At 40.9% G+C, this 23033-nt stretch overlaps 1 protein-coding gene across 1 annotated transcript in view; it reads left to right on the top strand.

Moving 5' to 3' along the window:
* Positions 1–491: 491 nt before the first annotated feature.
* LOC139758253 (putative neural-cadherin 2) overlaps positions 492–23033 on the top strand; it is a 125082-nt gene continuing 102540 nt past the window's right edge. The window contains exon 1 of the mRNA XM_071679463.1: positions 492–1477. Coding sequence (XP_071535564.1) covers positions 1429–1477 — 49 coding nt within the window. The 5' untranslated portion in view covers positions 492–1428. The remainder of the gene's footprint in view (positions 1478–23033) is intronic.

The raw sequence follows: 23033 nt of genomic DNA, 5'->3' as shown, positions 1-23033 counted from the left end.
AAGTAGTAATTATGTGACGTCGTTACATACTAATCTATGTATTGTGTAATGCTGTCACAAGCGGTCCCAAAAATTGGTGTTGTCACATATGATACGTAGTTACCATGTGACGCCGTCACATGCAGATCTATGAACTGTGTCATGTTGTCACATGTGGTTTCCAAGAATTGTATTTTGTTGTCACATGCGAACCCGAGAATTTGGTAATGTTGTCACATACAAACTTGAGAATTTAGCAGTGCTGTCACATACGAGCCCAAGAATCATGTGGTGTTACATTGAGACGTAAGAATTTAGTAGTGTTGTCACATACGAAACAGAGAATTATGTGCTGATACAGACACAGGAATTTTGTAGTGTTGCAACAAAAGAACCTTTGACTTATGGCATTTGTTGATGAAACACACAAGCCAAGTGATTATATGACTGAATTCAATTAACTCAATTTCCGTTTTTTTCTTTTTTTTTGACTAAGGTTTGAAAAGTCAGAGGAGTTCAACGTTGGTCAATTGTGAAGTGTCGATATATTTGTATGAACAGTGAAACATTTCAGCTAAGATTAATATCAACAGTGAAACAGCTAACATGAACAATGACAGTGAACTATATCTCCTCAAGAGTTATGACAGTGAAACAAGGTTGGCATAAACAGTGAAAAACATCAGCCAAAATCAGCAGTGACAGTGAAATCTCTCGGATGAAATTTGCACAGACAGTGAAAATGAGTCAAGCAAAATATACATTTTTCGAAAACCCAACACTTGTCGTGTTAGAGATTAACACTGTTCTGCGATGGACAGTGTAGAACGAATCACCGCCACATTGAAATAGTATCAATGGAACAAGAAAAATCGACACAGCTGTGTCATCTAATGCTGACGAATTACAGATACAGGCCGCTGTAATGTGGTGTCAAATGTGATAAACTTATAAAACAACAGCTTTGCGTTACTCCATCACAAAACCAAAGTGCGTGGAAGCGAGACTTTCCAAATCGCAACGGAATTCAGTTCATCAAACACTTGTTCTGTAGGGAACATATACAGCCAGGGTACAGATCCCCCATTCCCTGTGGAAAGACTTAAGCCCCTTAACCTAAATTTAGCCTTAGGCGGAGAGAGAGGGGGTCCCTATCACAGTGAAAATAAGTAATCACACAGACGAAGACACCAATCCCTGTGAATTTTTTTTTACAATAAGGACAATAGAGCGTGGGCAAAAAAAAACTATCGTATTTCTAATTGTATATTTCTGTACATGTATATACGGATCTTTATCTCCAATAGGAAGTCCACAAGATAGAGCCAAGAAGAACGTTTATGCGCGGGAACGTTTCCAGAGTCTGAGGCAGATTTTGGCGTCTGTGACAATCAGAAGAAAACGTTTCTGGATTCAGGAAGTCAGTCATTCAGACTCACGAGGCGCGTGATGGACCCGGCCAAAATTCTACAAATCATCACCAACAGCACCTGGATGGGTGAGTACCATGTCTCTCTCTCTCTCTCTCTCTCTCTCTCTCTCTCTCTCTCTCTCTCTCTCTCTCTCTCTCTCTCTCTCTCTCTTACCCATGTAAATCTTTCTTTCTTTCTTTTGTCCCTCTCACTCTCTTTTTCTCTTACCCTGTAATCTTTCTTTTTCTTTCCACTTCTCTCTCTCTCTCTCTCTCTCTCTCTCTCTCTCTCTCTCTCTCTCTCTCTCTCTCTCTCTCTCTTACCCATGTAAATCTTTCTTTCTTTTGTCCCTCTAACTCTCTTATTCTCTTACCCTGTAATCTTTCTTTTCCTTTCCACTTCTCTCTCTCTCTCTCTCTCTCTCTCTCTCTCTCTCTCTCTCTCTCTCTCTCTCTCTCTCTCTCTCTTACAATGTAAATCTTTCTTTCTTTTGTCCCTCCCACTCTCTTTTTCTCTTACCCTGTAAATCTTTCTTTTCCTTTCCATTTCTCTCTCTCTCTCTCTCTCTCTCTCTCTCTCTCTCTCTCTCTCTCTCTCTCTCTCTCTCTCTCTCTCTCTCTCTCTCTCTGCGTCTTACTCTGGAGATCTCTATATCTCCTTCTCTGTCTCTCATACCAAATTAACCTTATGTAAAGCAATTATGCTAAACAGTTTTTTTTTTCTTCTTAACAAACCAGATATGGCGTGCCCCGAAATATTGCCTCTTAATGGTGATAAAATCTTCATATTAATAGTAGACATTTTGTTAAACATAACTACTCTGTAGTGCCCATTATCTCCTGGTTAATGGTTTTAATCAGAAGAAAATTTGATTTACGAGCACTGTGCAGGTGAGGGACCACGTCTACAAATGCTTGTCATAAACATCTGATCTAATCTGCATAGACAGTGTGCTAATTAGAAAGGTACTGCCCAGCGTTTGGAAAAGACGAACCCATTCATTATCGGAAAAGTAATTTGATCGGCAATTAACTGAAGGGAACGTGATGTCATTATTCTTGATGCATAGTTTATAGGACAAACTCATCATACTAATAGTGTCATCTTTGGTGTACCCTTATCTGGCTTTGAATTTCTCGCTTGTTACTCCTTTTTTCCTTCGTCAAATCATCTTCTCTTAATCTTATTGGGGAATTCTATCCGCGGGATTCACGGAGACGATATATAAGTGAAAAAAGTGATGGAGAGTGTGAATTTGGCATACAATATCTCGAAAGCTGTCGAGAAAAAAAAGGCAGCTGCAGATGTTCCCTGAGGAGATACATTACATCTACAGTGGGTCTTTATTGACTAGATTCTCTTACCTGTAGTTCAAAGTAGTGTGCTGTTCGGGATATCGACGTCAAAATGCTTTCAGACTCATTGTCATGAAATTGAAGATTTGATATCATTAGTTCAAATGCGTCATTACTTTAAATGATACAGACGATTCATCTTCAACAGTCCTCAGGGTTCAAGACAAAGGCTAAACTTAAGACTCGACGAAGTCTCGTCGTAAAGACAATATCAGGCAAGTTTACTTGGGGAAGACAATATGACGTCCCTTCCCTTTCCTTGGGAAGAAAATGTCACACCAATCCACCTCCCGTAGAAGAAAGTGTGGCAATCATTGTCTTCTTTGAGAAGAAAATTTCGTGCCCGTCCACCCCACCTTTCCCCTTCGTTCAGAAGGCCTGTGTTGTCCCCAGTTCCTTCTTTAAAGTGATCGTTTTCGACCCATTCATCTCTCTGGGAAGACAATACCACACCCCTTTTTCTCCCTTCTCTTGGAAGAACATTCCACACCCATTCCCTCGTTTGGAAGACAGTGTTATACCCATGTCTTTGGGAAGACAGTGTCAAGCCCATTCCCCTCTTCAGGAAGGAAGACAATGTCACGCCCATTCCCTTCTTCAGAAAGCTAATGTCACACCAACTTCCCTCGTTAGTGGACAATATGTTACCCATTACCCTGAGAGGGGAGATAATGGCACATCCACTATTATCAATGGCCAGACGACCCTTAATGATAAGACAATCCCACACCCACTTACTCTAAGTGGTAGAGGGGAATCTCACCTCCACTGCCCTCAGTGGTAACGAAAGTAACATACCCCCCTTGCCTTTAATGTAACGCTAGTGGTAGATCCACTGACTTCAGTGGTCAGGCAATACTCAGTGGTTATATTTCCGCGCTTCACCACAGTGATTCCTTTGTTTACATCAGAGGGGATCAGCTGGGTACGGACACAGCTGATCGGCATTTCGACGTCATGTTTGTCCGGTTGTTTTGCACTTGTTCGAACGATCCCCACAGCGCAACACAAGGGCGACAGACGCCACACAGCATGCAACACAAGAACAACAACATTCGACAGAAGGATCATTATTAAGGCACACATGTGTCTGGCGAAGGAAGCGGAGAATGAGACACCTTGGTCTTCCTGCTTTACCTCTCTCTCTCTCTCTCTCTCTCTCTCTCTCTCTCTCTCTCTCTCTCTCTCTCTCTCTCTCTCTCACTGTCGACCTCGCTGCTGCATGGCCTACCTAAAACTTCGCCCTAGGTGGGCAGACTGCTCCTCACGGGGAGGTACAGGATCCTGCAGATATCTGTAAAATATTCAGGAAGAAACACATCCCACCCCACCACATTCCAGGTCCCGAGATATCTCGTGTAAGAATTTCGATTCCGCCGTGTTGAGGGGCTATGCTCTTCAGCTTCCACGTTCAAGAAAGATGTTATGGAGGAATATATATATATATATATATATATATATATATATATATATATATATATATATATATATATATATATATATATATATATATATATATACTGTATATATATATCTAGGCTCTCGCCTGAACTGTAAAATATTTATGTGAAAGGTAGACACCAGCCCCCATGTTCTATCGTGGAGGAAAGAATGGGGAACCAAGATCAAAGACAGGTACAGGGTGTTGCAAAACAAAGGGTGTATAATTCCAGTCACGGCTGTAATACGATTATGAAATATAAATTTCGTACCGTTGACTCTAGCACTGAACTTTGGAAAAACACTGGTTTCCAGAATAACGTCAAACAGCAGAAGATAACACTCATATTTTCCGGGCTAAAGTAAATTACTGCAAAATAAAATCGAATCCAACTTTTACCGGAATAAACTTTACCACAATCAAGGGAGAGGATTTCGATTTTGAAGGTTGATTTATACGCTGGAAAAGAAAGAGTCTTCTCTTACTCAAATCAATGAAGCAAAAGAGGAACATATTCCAGCTTGAAGCCTGGTGGAATAATTAACCCGAGTCACTTGCCAGTACCGAAATTCCGAACCTCCATTAGGCAATATCATTCCAGTTCCAAGTATCCGTTTGCATACGGGTTCAAACACTGTTTCAGTTTCCAGAACGGAGTTTCATATTACTGTGAGGGAACAGCTGCTCTGGCATTCCAGTCATTATCCGTATCGAGGCGTATTTACGTTGTATATTTAACATTGAAATGACCGGATATCATGATTCAAACCCTAATAGGTTGGCACGATATTAGTTGTATACTAAAATCACACATTAGTAGATACTAACTACACCCATGTATGTTATTGACGTCCACTACCATATACTGTTGAATGAGGCTGTTACATCGTCATCGGACGAAATAAAGTACAATCTCGCTTAAAAGGAGTCAACCTGAACCCGCTACAAACTGTAGCGCAGCCTTGGGCTGCAAGGTAGCTCCTAAAAAAGGGGTTCACTGGGTAACACCAGGACCTTTTCAGAAAGGGTGTCCTGTGGTAATCTTGAATCAATACATTAGTATACGTCATAAAGTATTCTACTATCTTGGCTCTACGCAGTTCGAGGTCAGGCTGTAAAAAATCTTCTCTTTTCCAAACTTCTATAAGGTATTCAAGGGGTGACAGATCCCACAATCCAGGCTGGAAAATACAGTGAAAAACCGCCAATTCCAGCGTGCTGAAAAAGCCACGTCTGAGGTTTAGAACTTCGGAAAACGTATTGTGAAAGAGAAATTATTTAGGCTCCTGGTTGAAGAAGCATGTTCGTGTGGGGAGAAAAAAAAAAAAACAGGGCATGGATTCCAGACTTTATTTTGAAAAATGAGGAATTAAAACCTCCTCAAAGGCTCGAGCAAAGGTGCTGCAAAATAAAAAGAAGGTAGAATTCAAGTCAGGGCTACAACGTAATTAAAGTTTGCACTGAGCTTGGAAAGCACTCACTGTCCAGAACAGAGTAAAAAAGCAATGCGAAAAAAAAGAGGAGAAAATATTCAGTTTTCATGCCAGAGCAAATAGCTGTGAATGAAACCTGCAACAGTTTAGGCTAAAACCTATTATTACTGAAAACGAAGCTGAGCTCGTATCTTTCTTTTTTTTTTTTTTTTGAAAGATTGACCAGAGCGCTGGAAGAGGATGCAGAAGAAGAGTGATTATAATGAATCAGAAGGAAAAAAAAAGTATTAAAGCCCGGATGAAACATTAACCCGAGCCACATTTCAGTCTCCAAGTTCAGCCAAAGTAACAGACCCTATTATTCCAGTATCAGCTGTCAGGTGGCGCATGGATTCGACACAGATTGAGTTTCCAAGACTAAGTCTCATATCACCATGGCAACAGCTGAGCTGGAGAGACACGTTAATGCCCAAACGGTTACCCGGTTATGTAAATCCAAATCTTCTGTATGGTTGAAATCCACAGGGAAACGACCCAAACGATATGATTCGCAGATTATGATGTCCACAGACTATCCTTATATTATAGTATATCATTCATTCCTTTGGGACAATCATTATCATTCAGGCTCAAGGTGAAATGCCCGTGGACTTTGGAATCCTTATATAAAACGTGAAAGTCTGAATTATAGAAGTATATGTCAGCTTGAGTATCAACAGCAAGATGTATGGTGATTGAGAGGGTGTTAGCATGCACAGAGAATTAGAGTGGGAAGGAGCCATGTGGACGGGGATGTGTGGATCAGGTACTTGCTTTGGGAAATCTGTGTGAAGAATAGATGGCGAGAGGGATTTATATATATGGCATTTGGTCTATAATAGGGTATATATATATATATCGAGATCCTCCTTGTAGAAGGTGCTATGAATGTATGGAGTAGGAGGAAAACTATAAAAAGCAGTGAAGCACGAGAATAAGGTACATGCGACTAGGAAGGGATGAGAGTGAGTGGTTTTAGGTGAAGGTGGGTCTGTGCCAAGAGCATGTGATGTCACCATGGCTGTTTAACCTGTGCATGGATGGGGTAGTGTGTGTGTTTAACCTGTGCATGGATGGGGTAGTGTGTGTTTATCCTGTGCATGGATGAGGTGGTGTGGGAGGCAAATGCCAGGGTCTTGGAGAAAGGGACGGATTTGCCATTTGTTGAGGAGTGGGAAGTTGGGAGACTAGGGCATGAGTCAGCTGTTGCTTGCTGATGATTCGGTTCAGATGGCAACTTGAGGAAAAGGCAGATGTTGGTGACTTTATGACTCTAGTCCCGCCCGGTGGATATAGCCGACGTCCTGAGCTATGCAGGAGTTTCATTTTCTGTTGACGAGAGGGAGCACAATCTCATCGAAGAATTTCTCACTTCGCAAGAATCCATCATTTCCCTGTTCCTGGGAGTAGCGCAGCGTTAGAGCTGCAGGAATTACTGGAAAGTGGGTCCTGGAATAACTCCAGGAGGCTTCCAAGAAATGGCTCCAGGGGTAATGTGATTAGAATAGTAAGAAATGAATGTGTGTGTGTGTATATATATATATATATATATATATATATATATATATATATATGTGTGTGTGTGTGTGTGTGTGTGTGTGTGTAAAACGAATGAGAGTAAATCTCCCACCACAGTCCTCTGTAGCAGAAATATGACACGCGGCATCCCTGCTGGAAGCCTTCATGTAAACCCTCCTGATCCTGTGTGGCTTCACCACAGCCCAGCTGGAACGGCTCCGGCAGATGAAAACACGTTGGACTGACGTTCATATGTTACCCCGTAGATGAGTACATGGGTTTAGGCAGGTGATGGGTGTGCCTGATATCTGTTTTTTATACGTCAAATGGTGTTCTCTCTCTCTCTCTCTCTCTCTCTCTCTCTCTCTCTCTCTCTCTCTCTCTCTCTCTCTCTCTCTCTCTCTCTCATATATATATATATATATATATATATATATATATATATATATATATATATATATATATATATACACACACACACGAACTGCGTCTTCGTCTGTGAAAACTCGAGGAGAACGGAACCAGCAGACCACATTTAGGGACGATGAATCATCCTGTCCATGACCCACAGAAAGAATGACATAGCTCTTCTTTCTCTCTTTCTCCCTCGATCCGCACGACACGTCGCTGCTCGAACTGGGCCGCGAAATCCGTTCCCTCCCGTCAGCATGCTACAGTGGGTCCGCGGTCAAATGAAATCGAGCAGTTCATCGGAGTGTCGTGGTAAAGAACTTCTTGAGCGAGTTTTCGCCTTCCCCCTACTTTACCTCGGCCTCAAGATCGAGACTTAACCCCTCCCGAACCTTTCGATATCCTCAGTGGAGCTTCAACTCCTGCCTGCACCTCTAGCCTTCGGATGGATCGGGATTAAGTATTCTTAGTCGAGCCAAACGACCGAACCACTTTGGACGTTTTCTTCCTTTTTTCATCCAAGCTTCGTCGAACCATCTAAATCGACTTGAGAAGCTCGGTGGACCATCTGAACCGTCTTGTAAGGCTCGGTGAATCATATGAATCGTCCCGAAAAAATCGGTGAACCATCTGAACCGTCTCGAAAGGCTGTTTGAACCATGTGAACCGTCTCGAAAGGCTGAGGGAGCTCAGGGAGTCAGGGAAGCGTGGGTCAGGAATATTTTTCCGCGGTGACAAATACGTTTAGGAGATGTTTCCCTCGCAGTAGGATAACGAAAATAAACGACTACTTTGTCAAGCTTATTCCTCAAATGTATATGTAGAATTCGTTGTTTTTACATGTACATATGTAGCACGTGAAGCGGCTGGAGGAAGGGAAACCGTGGAGAGCCCTTGTGGGGCCTGGTTGTTGTTGACAGGGAGCTGTGTGGTTTCGGTGCATTACACATGACAGCTAGAGAGTCTGGATGTGAGCGAATGTGGGCTCTTTCTTCGTCCGTTTCAGGCGCTGCCTCGCTAATGCGGGAAAGATATATATATATATATATATATATATACCTATAAATAGCCATACACACATGCTGACACTTCTCCTGCGTCCAGACTCTTCACATTTAAGCAAACATAAAATTCTAATGTTTGCAAAAACTTGATCCCAATGCAACAGTAACACAAAGCTGAGGTTTTTGTTTGCCTTTCCACCAAATGGGGGACACGAACAGAATTGAGCGAGGCTGAAATATAAAAGTCCTCTATCTCTCTTTCTCTTTTTCCCTCCAAATCTCTTTCTTTCTTTCCACTTTCTTTCATTCGAATTAAGTACTGGTGGGTTATTTCTCCGTCCAACTATCTATAGAAGTCTGAAACGCCCAAACCACCACCTCTTGAACGAAAAACTTTGGCAATATTTACATATCGTATCCACACAACAACGGGGCCAAACATGTAAACATTCAGGATATTGCTTGTACAGCTGGAGCGATGGTTACATACACCCTTGACCACTCTCTATTTCTGTCACTGTTGAATTTCTCGATTTTCAGTCAAGCCATTCCAAACCTGTGTATGCTGGAGGTTGATACATTTCTTTTTTTCCCCTTTAATGGCGATGTGGATTGTAGAGATTTTATATGGAACAGCTTGTTATATGGAACTCGTTATATGGAACACGCACATTTGACACATAGCACACAGTCTATATCTGATGCATCATCACTTTCCTATGTACCTAGTGATATTAGTATGATCGACGCACAGAAACATTTCATTCAGACGTATTGTGGTTATATAGTTGTGTCCCCCTCCACTTACGTGGGTCTAACTCGTGGAGAAAGCCTCTAGTTATTATCATTAACTCGAATTCTTTTTCTCTCGAGGTTGCAGCTCTACTGGAATGCCTTCCCTTTGACCACAAGGACTGAGTGAAAGCCCTGCACACCACGTCTTTCTTTCAATTCACTAAGACGAATAAAGATTCAAATTAATATCCTTTTATATTTTCTTAACACCACCTCCACCACCCCATCTTCTTCTTCCCCCCACCCCCCACCCCATCATTACCCCTCTCCCCCCCCCCTTTTTTTTACTTGGCAACGAGGTAATCTTCTCTGACGAGGAATCTAATGACGTGTCGCCAGTAATGTGAGGGCTCACACGTCGGCTGAGGTGATTTAGGTACAATTAACATCTCGTCTCTGAGAATGGCGTTTCCCTGGCGGGTGGCGAGGGAGTTAACTTACGGTGCCTCATCAGCAGTGACAAAGATAATGGCTCTGAGTACACATGACTCGTGTCTCGATATATATATATATATATATATATATATATATATATATATATATATATATATATATATATATATATATATATATTGGAAAGGATCACAATTTTGTGCGTGATCAAGATATTCCTATGAGTCCACGGGGAAAATGAAACACGAGAAGTTCCCAAGTGCACTTTCGTGTAATAATCACATCATCGGGGAGACACAAGGGAGAAATATAACAGTCAGTTGATATACATCGAAGAGACGAAGCTAGGACGCCATTTGGTAAACATGTAATTTTTCTCCGTGAACTCACAGGAATATATATATATATATATATATATATATATATATATATATATATATATATATATATATATATATATATATATATATATATATATGGAGGGGAAACCTTACATGATGGATGGTCACTGCGGTATACAATGAGTTGGTCTGCTGGCCACACACACAGACACGCGCGCATACACACAACAACAGTATATCATTCCTTTGTACACGAGTGAGATGGAATTAGAGGTCTACTCTGGGCTATGGGTGAGATGGGGGTTTAGCACGTATCAAAGGGAGTGAGGTTGATGAGGCTCTGTTAGAAGCTACACTTAAGACTGCGTTGCAAAGCGACACCATTAGTCGTATATGGGTGGAGTGCGCATGTGCCCCCAACTGAAACGTCTGCTCTGTTTCTTAACGTATAAAGGAATCATATAGAGTCTTCGACTTTACTGTCTCTATACCAACCAAACATAAGGGCCTCAAACTCATTCTGTTTCATACGTCTCTGTTTTCAGTCTAAGAGTACACTGATATAGAGTGAAGAATGATGATACACTATATGTCATAACATTAGACAGACGTCTTACGTAAGATAGGAGAATAACTTACTTATCAGGTATAAATTATGCCATACTGATTAACTAAGGAGAGTTCCTCCAGATATTTTTCATCAATAAAAATGAAAGAAAATAAGAAAATCTTACATTTACTGGGCAAACTGATGAAAAATGCTTTCTATTTACCGTGGTACGTACCTAATTATTTGATGGAATTCATGATTATATCATCTGATTCGATTCATGATTATATTCTAATTCTTTGTCCTTCCATCTCTGAGCATTTTTCCACTCTATTTCTCACACATTTGCCACACATACATTGTCAAGAGATTTCTCGATATCACTCACAAAAGTAGACTACTTTAGCAGCACTGAATATAACATCTCCAGTGAGGTATGACATGCACAACAGTATTACTTATTTCACATTTGGAAAGACTCGATTTCACCGGTATATTATAATGTGATCTGTGCTCTGAAGCGGAATAAATGAATCCCTGGTCCTCACTTGGGACAGTATAGTTCCTTAGCTGATAGATGTAAATAATAAGTTCACTTACTAATAGTCTGTATACCTGTTTGTCTGTCTGTCTGTCAGTCTCTCTGTCTGTCTATCAGTATCTGTCTGTCTGTCTGTCTGTCTCTTTGTCTGTGTCTGTCTGTCAGTCTGTCTGTCTGTCTGTCTGTGTCTGTCTGTCAGTCTGTCTGTCTGTCTGTGTCTGTCTGTCAGTCTGTCTGTCTGTCTGTGTCTGTCTGTCAGTGTCTGTCTGTCTGTCTGTCTGTCTCTCTGTCTGTGTCTGTCTGTCAGTCTGTCTGTCTGTCTGTGTCTGTCTGTCAGTCTGTCTGTCTGTCTGTGTCTGTCTGTCAGTGTCTGTCTGTCTGTTCGTCTGTCTGTCTGTCTCTATCTCGGCTCAAGGTGTGGGCTGCTGGCATTCAGTCCACAAACATACAATCTTTTCATCTCACACTTGGCACCTGACAACACGTAAACCATAAGACACGTTCTTCGTCACTAGGAGTCTTCCTGCGGTAAAAACTTTACACTCCAGCTCGGCCTTTGATACAGAAATTAAAATATTGTGGGTAAAGGTAAATAAATTACCATTCTCTCTATGCTAAATACATATACTCCCTACAGCTAACTACTTCACGACGGTCCACCATTGTCTACAGTCACCGTCGTAGAACCGTATCCACTCTTTCTTCTCTGTCCGGCTCAAGAACACTAAGAAAATCTACACTATTTCAGTATTCACGAGAATACGGATCTTACATTCATGGCATTGAATATATTGTAGAAGTTGTCGCCTCAAGTTTGCAAGAAGTTGGGTAGTATACAATTGAGTCTTTTCAGATAACATATCGTAAAGGGAGTACATTTTACATCCTGTGAAAAGAAGGGAGAGAGAGAGAAAGGAGATTCCAATCTTGGGTGATATATCTTCTCGACAACGAAATCCCGGGAGAAAGCTGAAACAACTTGTATAAGAAAAGGCTTTGTGTAAATCAGTGTCACAGGTACAAGACAGTCGAAGAAGAAGAATAGCGGTCGTAGTCACAACTTGGGTCAAGACGATTCGAAGAGAGAGAGTGTGATGTATCACTTCACGTATTGACGGAGGATGGATTCCAGTCGCTTATGGTTCAAGATTGAAACGAGTCTTCTTGTGAATGACGGCGAGTCGCTAGTTATGCACAATGGAGTACTGAGGATCAAGCAGATGTCTGTCTCTACGTATGGCTGCGGTAAACACTGAGACACAAGCAAATTCCAGGTTTTGAGCTGAAGGCGTCTGCTGACAAATGAATAAGACTTGTACCATATTAGATGTATCAGAGATTCGAAACCAAAGCACTGAATTAGGAAAGAAGAGAGTCACACATTGACGAAGTACGTATTCGAAACAGATTGCAAGTTTTGCGTAGAAGTCTACAGACAAATGGACAGCCATGTGTCTTTTAAGATGAGGTCGAATTCGAAGCTAGATAATGTACCAGTGGATGAAGCAGGGATTCGAAGCTAAAGAGTCACAGGTTGAGGTAAAACAGAGCACTTGGTGAAGATGGAGGAATGTAGAATTTCATTTCCACAATCGAAGTTCTAATGTACGAGAATGAGACCCCATTTTCATGCGCGGGGAGAATAATAACGCGGTTACAGAACAGTTTATAGGCTCGCATGGGGCAGTTAAGCAGGATTACGAGCAAATGCAAAGGATCGAATGGTTTATAAGGCCAAATGCTCTTCCAGTTTTCTGGATTCAGTCGCATAATACTGGGGGGGGGAACAACCTTCCAGGAAGGAACTATGAGTGTCACTCCCTTTTTTTTTTTTTTGTGCAGTTAAATTTGAACCGAGGTGTTGTTTACGGTGCAATATTGCAGGGAAATGTTACGATGCAGTACCTTAAGAGTAAGTAAAATTACTTGAATATATGGTGTGTTTGTTACATTTTCACACACACACACACACACAATATATACATATATATATATATATATATATATATATATATATATATATATATATATATATATATATATATATATATATATATATTCAAGACAACATCGCAAACTTTCCATGTGAAATCATAGAGGATGCATCATTCCCTGGGTAAAATGATGACTGGGGGGGAGGAAAAAACTTACCCAATAACAACCATGTTTGTTTCCTGGACGTTATGTTACCTGGGCTTTATGCTGCTACAACCAGAGAACTGGTGGAGGATTTGGTCTTGTGAACCATCCGATCTTTTGCTATTGGGGGGGGGGGGGGGGGGGGTTTTGCCCTGATCCACACAGCCCCAGCCAAGTTTACAACATTGCTTTTTCATTTCGTGTGGGTACTTTTACCCAAGCGTGAAAATCTGGTTTTATCTCTCTCTCTCTCTCTCTCTCTCTCTCTCTCTCTCTCTCTCTCTCTCTCTCTCTCTCTCTCTCTCACACACACACACACACACATCATTAGCACGGTCGAACCCGCCCTCCAGTTTCTACGAGTGGCATGATTCTCTCTAAATATTCAGTATCTATATTTTTTTCCCCTTCCCGGTACTCCACTGTAGTCTCGAAATCTGCTACACCCCCCCCCCAAAAAAAAAAATGTTTATTTACATGCCAAAATGCACTCCTACAGCCAAAGATTTTCATGCATCTCTGTCTCTTCTTTATATTACTCATTACAAAAATCTTGAGTCGCCTTCCTTCATATTCATTCGTTTACAAATATAGCCACAGAAAACTGTAATCCATTCTTCTTCAATCCATAAAGCATAAGATTTTTACTCTTATCTTTTTTTTATCTTTTATCATCTTTCCCAAAAATGGAGGTAAGACCTCATTAAGCCTGGCCTATATCTTACCTCTGACGTTGAATAATACAGCTGTATTTCACCTTTGATTACTGATTTATACAGATGTATTCTACCCATGACAGTGATTTATACAGATGCATTTTACTTTTGACACCGACTTATAGAGGTCATCTCTTACACAACTTTGTGGCCTTATTGATAATACAACGAGCACGGTAGCAATCGCTTCTCTGCACTTCACAGGAGGCGCAGATCCTACATAAATCTGAAAAGCGTACATCCTTGACGTTCTTTTGTCTATAAACAGATACAACTGTACTAAAGTAGCCCAAGTAAGCGCATGCTGATGGCTTTTATAACGTACTGAACCCTATGAATGTGAGTTGTATATGTTTCCTCTTGAATGCCTATTAAGAGGATCTGTGAGAGGGTGAATTTTTCCGGTGCAGGTTTTCCTAGACTGACAAAAGATAAAACGAGTTTGTGAATATTTTTTTGGGGGGGACTGAAGACCATGAAGCACTGGGTTTAGCTACGAGTAATATATGATATATTCACACACACACACACACACACACACACATATATATATATATATATATATATATATATATATATATATATATATATATATATATATATATATATATAGTTATGAAGGTGAAATCTTAATTCAGTAGGAGTTCTGACATTTTTATTGAACATGTAAATTTTTCTATACATGCGGCACAACATGTTTCAAGGAGACAATCCACCTCATCAGGTGCAAACAATTTATAAAGACTTTTTCAAATCCAAACACCACCACACAAATTACGTCTCTACTCTGCCATTTTCGACTGAGAGATGGAATTTGTGTGGTGGTGTTTGAATTGAACAAAAAATGTTATGAATTGTTTGCACCTGATGAGGCCAATTGTCTCCGTGAAACATGCAGTGCTACGTGTATATGAAAAAAAAAAAAATGACACGTTCAATAGAATTATCTGTACTTCTACTGAATTGCGATTTCACCTTCGCACACACACACACACACACACACACACACACACACGCTCAAGCAAGATTATAACGCAGCGCAAAAGGGTCGGGTAGTTCACAAGGACGATTACTCGCGCAGCTCTCTGGATTTATTCACGTGATGCAGCAGGACACAAGCACCCACGGGATGGTCGTACGTGTTACAAGACATCTTTCCAGGTATTCCTGGATCGTGGAATTCTGGAATTCTTCTCACTCCCAAGTTAACATGAGAACGTTGCCATGTTATCTTCAAGGATCACATTATTATATGCGATTGGTACACAATCTACATTCTTCATCTCCTCCTGTGTATATATATATCATACTTGATCACCGCTCAAGTATGTCTTCATAGCTATTCCTAGTCACTTAGCTAAGCCTCGTAGAAATGTTCATTCACACACTTCCAGACATCTGTGAAATATTCAAGAGGACACAGATCCTGCTACATTCTTTGAGCCTGAATATTTTGGCCACTGCAGCAGGCAACTCAGGCCTGCTCGAAGTCTGCCGCTACAATTGCATCCGGACTTCAGTTTTCAGATGATATATTTTTGTAAAGGATGTACACTTCGTATTCAAGAAGGACTTGCGTGTCCAAGGGGGGGGGGGGGGGGGGGGGGAGAGAGAGAGAGAGAGAGAGAGAGAGAGAGAGAGAGAGAGAGAGGCTCCTACAACACCATTTAGGTAACAATATCCCCGGGAAAAGGACTCCTAAAAAAAAAAAAAAAATCAGCCAAAACAATTTGCATAATTTGTTGAAAATATATATTCGAGTTAAAGAACAGATTGGAAAAAAAAAAAACATTGAGTGGTTTTATTTTATGAATTCAGGAGGGATGAGTTTGAATTCTCACTGCGCCGTGTCTGAGCAATATAATATGTGTGCGAGATCAACTCACGGTAATAATAATATCTGAAATATGGCGAAAAAGAGATATTCTTTTTCCTTCTTTTATTTCACCAATGCTGTACAACTGAAAGAGGAGTTACCCCCAGACTTCACGTTGGAGGGGTTTAGCGACAAATTTGAAAGAACCTCACTTCCAGGGGGATTAAAAGCCGAGTTCATACGCTTCACGTAGAGTACTGGGAGAGGGGTATGTTGTGGCTTTCAAACTGATGAGAGAGAGAGAGAGAGAGAGAGAGAGAGAGAGAGAGAGAGAGAGAGAGAGAGAGAGAGAGAGAGAGAGAGACAGACAGACAGACAGACAGACAGACAGACAGACAGAGACAGAGAGACAGACAGAAAGAGAGAGAGAAAAAGAAGAGAGAGAGAGAGAGAGAGAGAGAGAGAGAGAGAGAGAGAGAGAGAGAGAGAGAGAGAGAGAGAGAGAGAGGGGGGACCCCAGTTCTCACTCGTGGTTTAGAGAACTTATGTGACTTTGCCGAGCAGAGTCTGTACACCCTCGGGAAGAGGCGTATATGCACGATGACAAAACCCAGGGCAAAGGATTGGGTCGGCTTATAAGGGCTAATACTCTTCCGGGTTGACTGGATCTCGTCGCCAAAAAGACTCAGGGAAACAATGGTCCCAGGAAACCAACATGTCACTGGTTATTTCCATCCTTGATATTAAGTTGGGAGATTATTGATGGCTTATCATGATCTATTTTTTTTTTCATTAATTTCATATAAAAAAAATGTGGTTATGAATGTATTCCTTTTTCAGGGGTGAATTTAGTTATGTTGGTTTATTAACGACATCTCGCACTCATACGTACGGATATATATATATATATATATATATATATATATATATATATATATATATATATATATATATATATATATATATATACAAAAATCACTCCTATAGATAGTTTGAAAATGAGAATCACAATCTATTTGCATATATATTTGACAGAAAATCTTCATAGTTTCCAGTGACATTCTATCTTACAAAAAAAAAAAAAAATTACATTTTTCACGCAACGTTATATGCAAAAGAAAAAGAAAAAAAAAGTGCGTCTAGAAAATCAAATCAAATCATATATCACTTTCTCTCTCTAGATATATATATATATATATATATATATATATATATATATATATATATATATATATATATATATATATATATATATATATATATATTAAGGATAAGGAGATCAATGATAATGGGAGAGGTTGCACGGGAGTACATAAGAAGGACAGAGACCAAGAGACTTGATGGTCCACGTCGAAGTATCTGCAGAAGGACAGTGAAATTGTCCCGAGTTCCTGAAACTTGTTAGAGACGGTCAGGGGATCGTAAAATTGACAGCGCCTCTCCACACACACACAACCTCTCCCTCCGGCATAAAAGCCAGCGGGAATGCAGCTAACAGGAACCATCATGTCGTATTTGGACGGTATACTTATATGAAAGTTTCACACGAAAAGAGTAAATGGGATCGAGAAGCCTTGTTTAATACAGCAGGATAATCTACGAAGAAAACTCAGAGCTGAAACAGACATACAAAAAAGAAAAAGAACATAGGTTGAATTTCGTATTTACAGGAAGCTGAAATTTGTATCTTTTTCCCCTCTGGGAACCGTTTGTGAGAGAGAGAGAGAGAGAGAGAGAGAGAGAGAGAGAGAGAGAGAGAGAGAGAGACAGCACTTCTGTAAACAGCTGTAAGGAAGAGATAATGGTAATAGGTGTGTGTGTGTGTGCGTGTGTGTGTGGGAGAGGTGTGTGTGGGGCTGGAAAATCACCACTGCAGTTATTTTCTAAGAGTCATAATAGCAGTGTGGAGAGTCTCTTGACGGGAGAGGTGAGAGAGAGAGAGAGAGAGAGAGAGAGAGAGAGAGAGAGAGAGAGAGAGAGAGAGAGAGAGAGAGAGAGAGAGAGAGGGAAGTGTATACCAAGCAAGGAGTCGTAACTCTGATGTTGGTGTGAGCGTGAAGGCACCGTATGTGGTAGACAGTGAGTGACTTAAGTTTGCACTCCGGCGAAAAGGTTCTCCCTAAGATCTTATCCCCCATCCTAATCTTTATTCCTCCAGGCGCAAAGGCCAAGACGGCGCTTAAGATGAGCTTATCCTGACATAAAGCTTAATGCAGCCTGACGGAAAGCTTAATGGCTTGTGGCGTCCGAAACATCGACTTTAAATGGTTCTTTAGAGTCACTCTTGCTACCTCATAAACAAAATGAAAGGACCACAAGTGTACTGGCTGGCGAAGATGGATGAGATCTGATTCTTGGTTGAGATCGACGGAGGAGCTCAGGACTATGGAGGACATCGAGATCCTTCCTCTAAAATACGATTTGATGAGGACGATGTAGGACGTCGAGACCCTCCTGGGAAAAATAAACCTCTTGGATGTAGACGATAGAGGATCTGTAGACCCTCCTGGACAAAAAAAAATAAAAGACTTGGATGAGGACGATGGAGAACATCGAGACTCTCCAGTGAAAAACAAACCTCTTGGATGTAAACGATAGAGGATCTGGAGACCCTCCTGGAAAAATAAAAAAGAAAAAAGAAAAAGAAAAGACTTTGAGATGAGGATGATGGAGGGGGGGGGGGCCTCCTGACCCCTCTCGAAAATTAAAACTTGTACAAGGATAATGAAGAGCCTCCAGACCCTCCTGTGAAGAGATAAAAAAGGAATCATAATTGAAAAGCTGTTGTTGACTGCCCACTCATCCATCTCTAATCCATTCTCTCCCTCCTTCCCTCACCTCTCTCTCTCTCTCTCTCTCTCTCTCTCTCTCTCTCTCTCTCTCTCTCTCTCTCTCTATTCCTCCCCCCCGTTCATGAGTTTCCCTATTCCCTTCCTTGATCCAAAAACCTCTATCTATCTAAGGAAGTCCACTGATCTCAATGTGAAGAGATCAATAGAGCTGTTAGTCCTGGGAGAAAACAGGAAAAAAGAAAAATGTGGGACAAATGGATTTCCTCTTGCGTAAAGGAGCTATTTGTACGCAAGATGAATGATGAGTCAGATTGAAGACATTTAGAAAGAAAAAAAAGAAATCCAACACTCATGGCGGGGTCTGACAAGGACTTTGAAGCGAAATTGTGGACGTGTTCGGGGTTCCTGATCGTGTGTGTGTGTGTGTGTGTGTGTGTGTGTGTATGTGTTCAGGGGAAAGAAAGACAAGGGGGAAGAGTAAATGAGATGCAGAAGGAGAAAAAGGCAGATGGCTAGATACATCAAAATCAAAATGGGTAGATAGATAGATGGATGGATGGACAATTGGATAGACGGAGACACAGACAAATAAAGTGACAGACAAAGAGAGAGAGAGAGAGAGAGAGAGAGAGAGAGAGAGAGAGAGAGAGAGAGAGAGAGAGAGCAATTTCCTCACTCAGTTTGAACTGCCTCTTCAGGGAACTGGAAGGCGTAATGATTACACCCGTCAAAACACTTGTGATCTCGTGTGCCAATTGTGAGCAGCTGGGGATTTACAGGCGAGAGCGTGCATGCTCTTTGAACCCCAGGATATAGAGATCCGAGTCAACGTTCCCATTTATGAACAAAGGCACCACGTCTGAGTCCCAGAGAAGAAAAATGGTGGTATTACTGGGGAAAAAAAATATGTGGTATCAGTCACGGCATTAAAAGCGTACAAATCAAATCTAATCGGAGCTTTTACACGTAATAAATTCACAAATAAGACTTCATTGAGTCTGGGGAAAAAAGGGAAGGTACGGGAGAACAATTGGTCAGTTATGTAGCTCTTTGGGGTAAGGAATTGAGCAAAGTTAGAATGACGCAGGGAAACCTTTCTTGTAAACCCTGACGAGGCTTCACCACAACGCTGCTTATTGGCTCAAACCACATCAAAGCATGTTTGGCTGGAGGGTTAAATGTTGACAGTGAGGTTAGGGGATGTGGTGGAGGATGTTGGGCTTGTATTAGTGGAGGATGAGGATGGTGGGCTTGTGTTGGTGGTGGATGAGGATGGTGGGCTTGTATTGGTGGAGGATATGGGATGGTGGGCTTGTGCTGGTGGTGGAGAGGATGGTGGTGGTAATGTCTGAGGTTGATGGTGGTAATGGCTGAGGTTGATGGTGGTAATGGCTGAGGTTGATGGTGGTAATGGCTGAGGTTGATGGTGGTGTTGGCTTTGGTGGTTATGTTGCCTAGTGGGGGTTTTTGCCAGTTGTGGTGGGTGTGGTGACAGTGTTGGTGGTACAGGAAGGTGGTTGGGGGTTGGGAAATGTATGGTAATAGATTGTGGATCAGGAGGATATGGATGGTGGTCGGTTCCTGAGAAGACCTCAACTGCGGCTACATATAACTAGCAATGTAAGTCCTCTGTCAGTTGCCTTTGTTCAACTGAATTCTTGGACGAACATAATAAAGTCAGATTTTCTAACTCTATCTTCCTGCCATGTTCTCCTCCTCCTATTTTCTTCTCACCTTGTTTATTCGTCTCCTCTTTTTAGCATCCACTCGACTCCACTTCTTTCCTTCATGAAGTTTACACCTTCTGCCTCTCTCTCTCTCTCTCTCTCTCTCTCTCTCTCTCTCTCTCTCTCTCTCTCTCTCTCTCTCTCTCTCGCAAGGAAAGAGAATGGACACTTATCTCTCTATATTATGCAAAATCACTAAACAAAGCAAACTACAGGGCTCTATCAAAGCGAGAGTAGAAATTCAAAATACATAAAAGAGAAACAAGAGAACCAGATCATGAATTCATTTATACATTTAACAGGTAATTCTGTATTGTTGCAAATGAACCCATGTTTGAAAAGAAGGACATTCTCTCGGGAGTACTACAAGGGGATGGTTCTAACTTCAATACTGATGTCAGACACTAAGAATTTAAGAAGAGTATTAGTCAGCTGCACTGTGAATGAATGGAATGATATGATGACACGAAGAGAAAGGAAAAATTGCAAAGAGACCTGAATAAGATTTTGAAACTGGTTGGAAGAAACCATGACAGAATTTAATGAATGATGAAAAGAATTAAACAAATAAGGCTTTGGGATATTTACTTCAGTGACTTCTTACAAAGCCAGGCTGTAAAAGACAAAATATGAAGAAAACGTCGAAAGAAACGAGTTAAGGAGGTATGTTGATAAGATTGTCCTATGAAGCCAAATAATGAGAGGAACGATAATAAGAACTTTCACAACGAGATACAGAGAGCTAGTTACGCAGATGTTCACTGTGTACACGTAAAACCAAAAACTGAATATCGCAGCGTCAAACAAATGAACAATATTTGTTCTTTTGAGGATTTCCAAGCATTTTACAATAAGACCAAAGGAATGGAACACAGCAAAACCTCACAAGAGACTGAAAGAAATGGAAGTTAACAGCTACGACAGAAGAGAACGATGCATGATAATGGTTAATCCTTGACAGCAAATTGAGGACATCAAGAATATTGTCCTGGATCTAAAAGTATCTCAACAAGGAACAATGATCAAGTCTGCTTTAATACCTTGGAATATATCAAAGAGATATCATACAAATATACTTCGAATGCAAGGAATCTTCACTGCACTACCGGATGATATAATGAAGAAAAAAGAAAATACTTAAAAGAAAATTGGTTATGTGGATGAAAACAGTTCCAGATGAACCCTAGACTGGTAATTATATTCAGTGTGGCGGCGGAAACATGATCATTCACCAAGCTTGACGTGTGGTGAGCAATATGTGCTATCTCTGCCTTTCTATTTTTTTGCTAAATTTCGTCGCAGGTTACTCGTAGGTAGGTACTCCCCCTCTCTCTATACATATATCTATATCTGTCTCGTACTTACTCTATTCCATCTTTCTATCTCTGGCCTACTCTACTCCATCTTTCTGCTATCTTCTTATATTTCTCTTTCCTAATTCATTCGTTCTCCTGTTCATCTACCAGGCCATCAAGAAGCATCAACGAAAGAAGAATAAACTCTTTAAAGCGAAGATACGCAGTGCCTCTAACACGGTGGAAAAAAAAAAAAGAGATATATTCCTCCTTCAATCCGGTTGTCATATTGTGTCTCACGATCTTGCAGTTCGGTGAAGCATCTTCGAATATTGAAACCCCGACGCATCTCAGGGATGAACGAACGATTCAGTCTCTTGTCACTTTCCTTCTTCTCTTAACCTCTTTATGTTCCTCTGTCGACTCCCGCACATTTATCTTCCTACAATCAGATCTGTTTCCTCTCTTTTTCTTTTTTTTTTTTTTGTCTAGTCCTCCACCAGGCGTCAAGATGAACCTGCTACACGTCAAAGCTGACAGATGTACTTGACAGGATGAATATGTGTAGTCAAGGGTCTCCCTCTTCCTCCCTCGTCTCTTGAGGAGACATATGGTAGGGAATATTGCTGAGGCGTTGATAAGACGTCTCAAAAAGACTGAAAGTCGCCCTCGAACGGCGAGAAAAGAGGCTGAGATAAGTGGGTGTGAGGTGGCGCTATGAAAACAGTTCACGAAGACTTGTCTGTCATATGTATATATATATATATAAGGTCGAGTTCCGGGGTTTTGGTGAATTTGTCACTCGTCAAATGGAATTTCCATTCCTTATCGGTCTCTTCTGTTTACTCGGGGTAGGAAAGGAAGTGCAGTGAAGATGCGGTCGTGGAGAAGAGAAAAGAAAGGTTGTAGGGATGATGAGGGAGTTACGAAAATAAGAGGATAGTGATTAAAAATATAATGGCTCTTTAAGTAGACTTTTTGGTTCGAAGTTCTTACGGTGCCATACAAAGCATTGTCCCCGTCGCAAGACATATTTCTTTTCTCTTCTCTATTTTCATTTTTTGCTTTTTTTTTTTATCTCTATTTGTATTTTTTCTCATCACACTTCGACTTCTCAGCCACCAGCTCCCTTTCAAGATGGGATTGAGATTGAGTTCGTGACTAACAACTCCCAAGAGACACAGACTTATTTACATGCTCATCGTTGGGTTCGTACCTTTAGGATATTCTCACAGGAGAAAAGAAAATAGAAGATGAAAATATACAGTATCATTCTTTTAGGTTTATGTTTTCGAGTTGGAGAAGTGTTGGCGCGCGTGCGCTTATTTCTTTTGAA

The sequence above is a fragment of the Panulirus ornatus genome, chromosome 30 (assembly GCF_036320965.1).
Source record: "Panulirus ornatus isolate Po-2019 chromosome 30, ASM3632096v1, whole genome shotgun sequence".
Taxonomy (NCBI): domain Eukaryota; kingdom Metazoa; phylum Arthropoda; class Malacostraca; order Decapoda; family Palinuridae; genus Panulirus; species Panulirus ornatus.
This window is presented reverse-complemented; position numbering and strand designations above follow the sequence as displayed.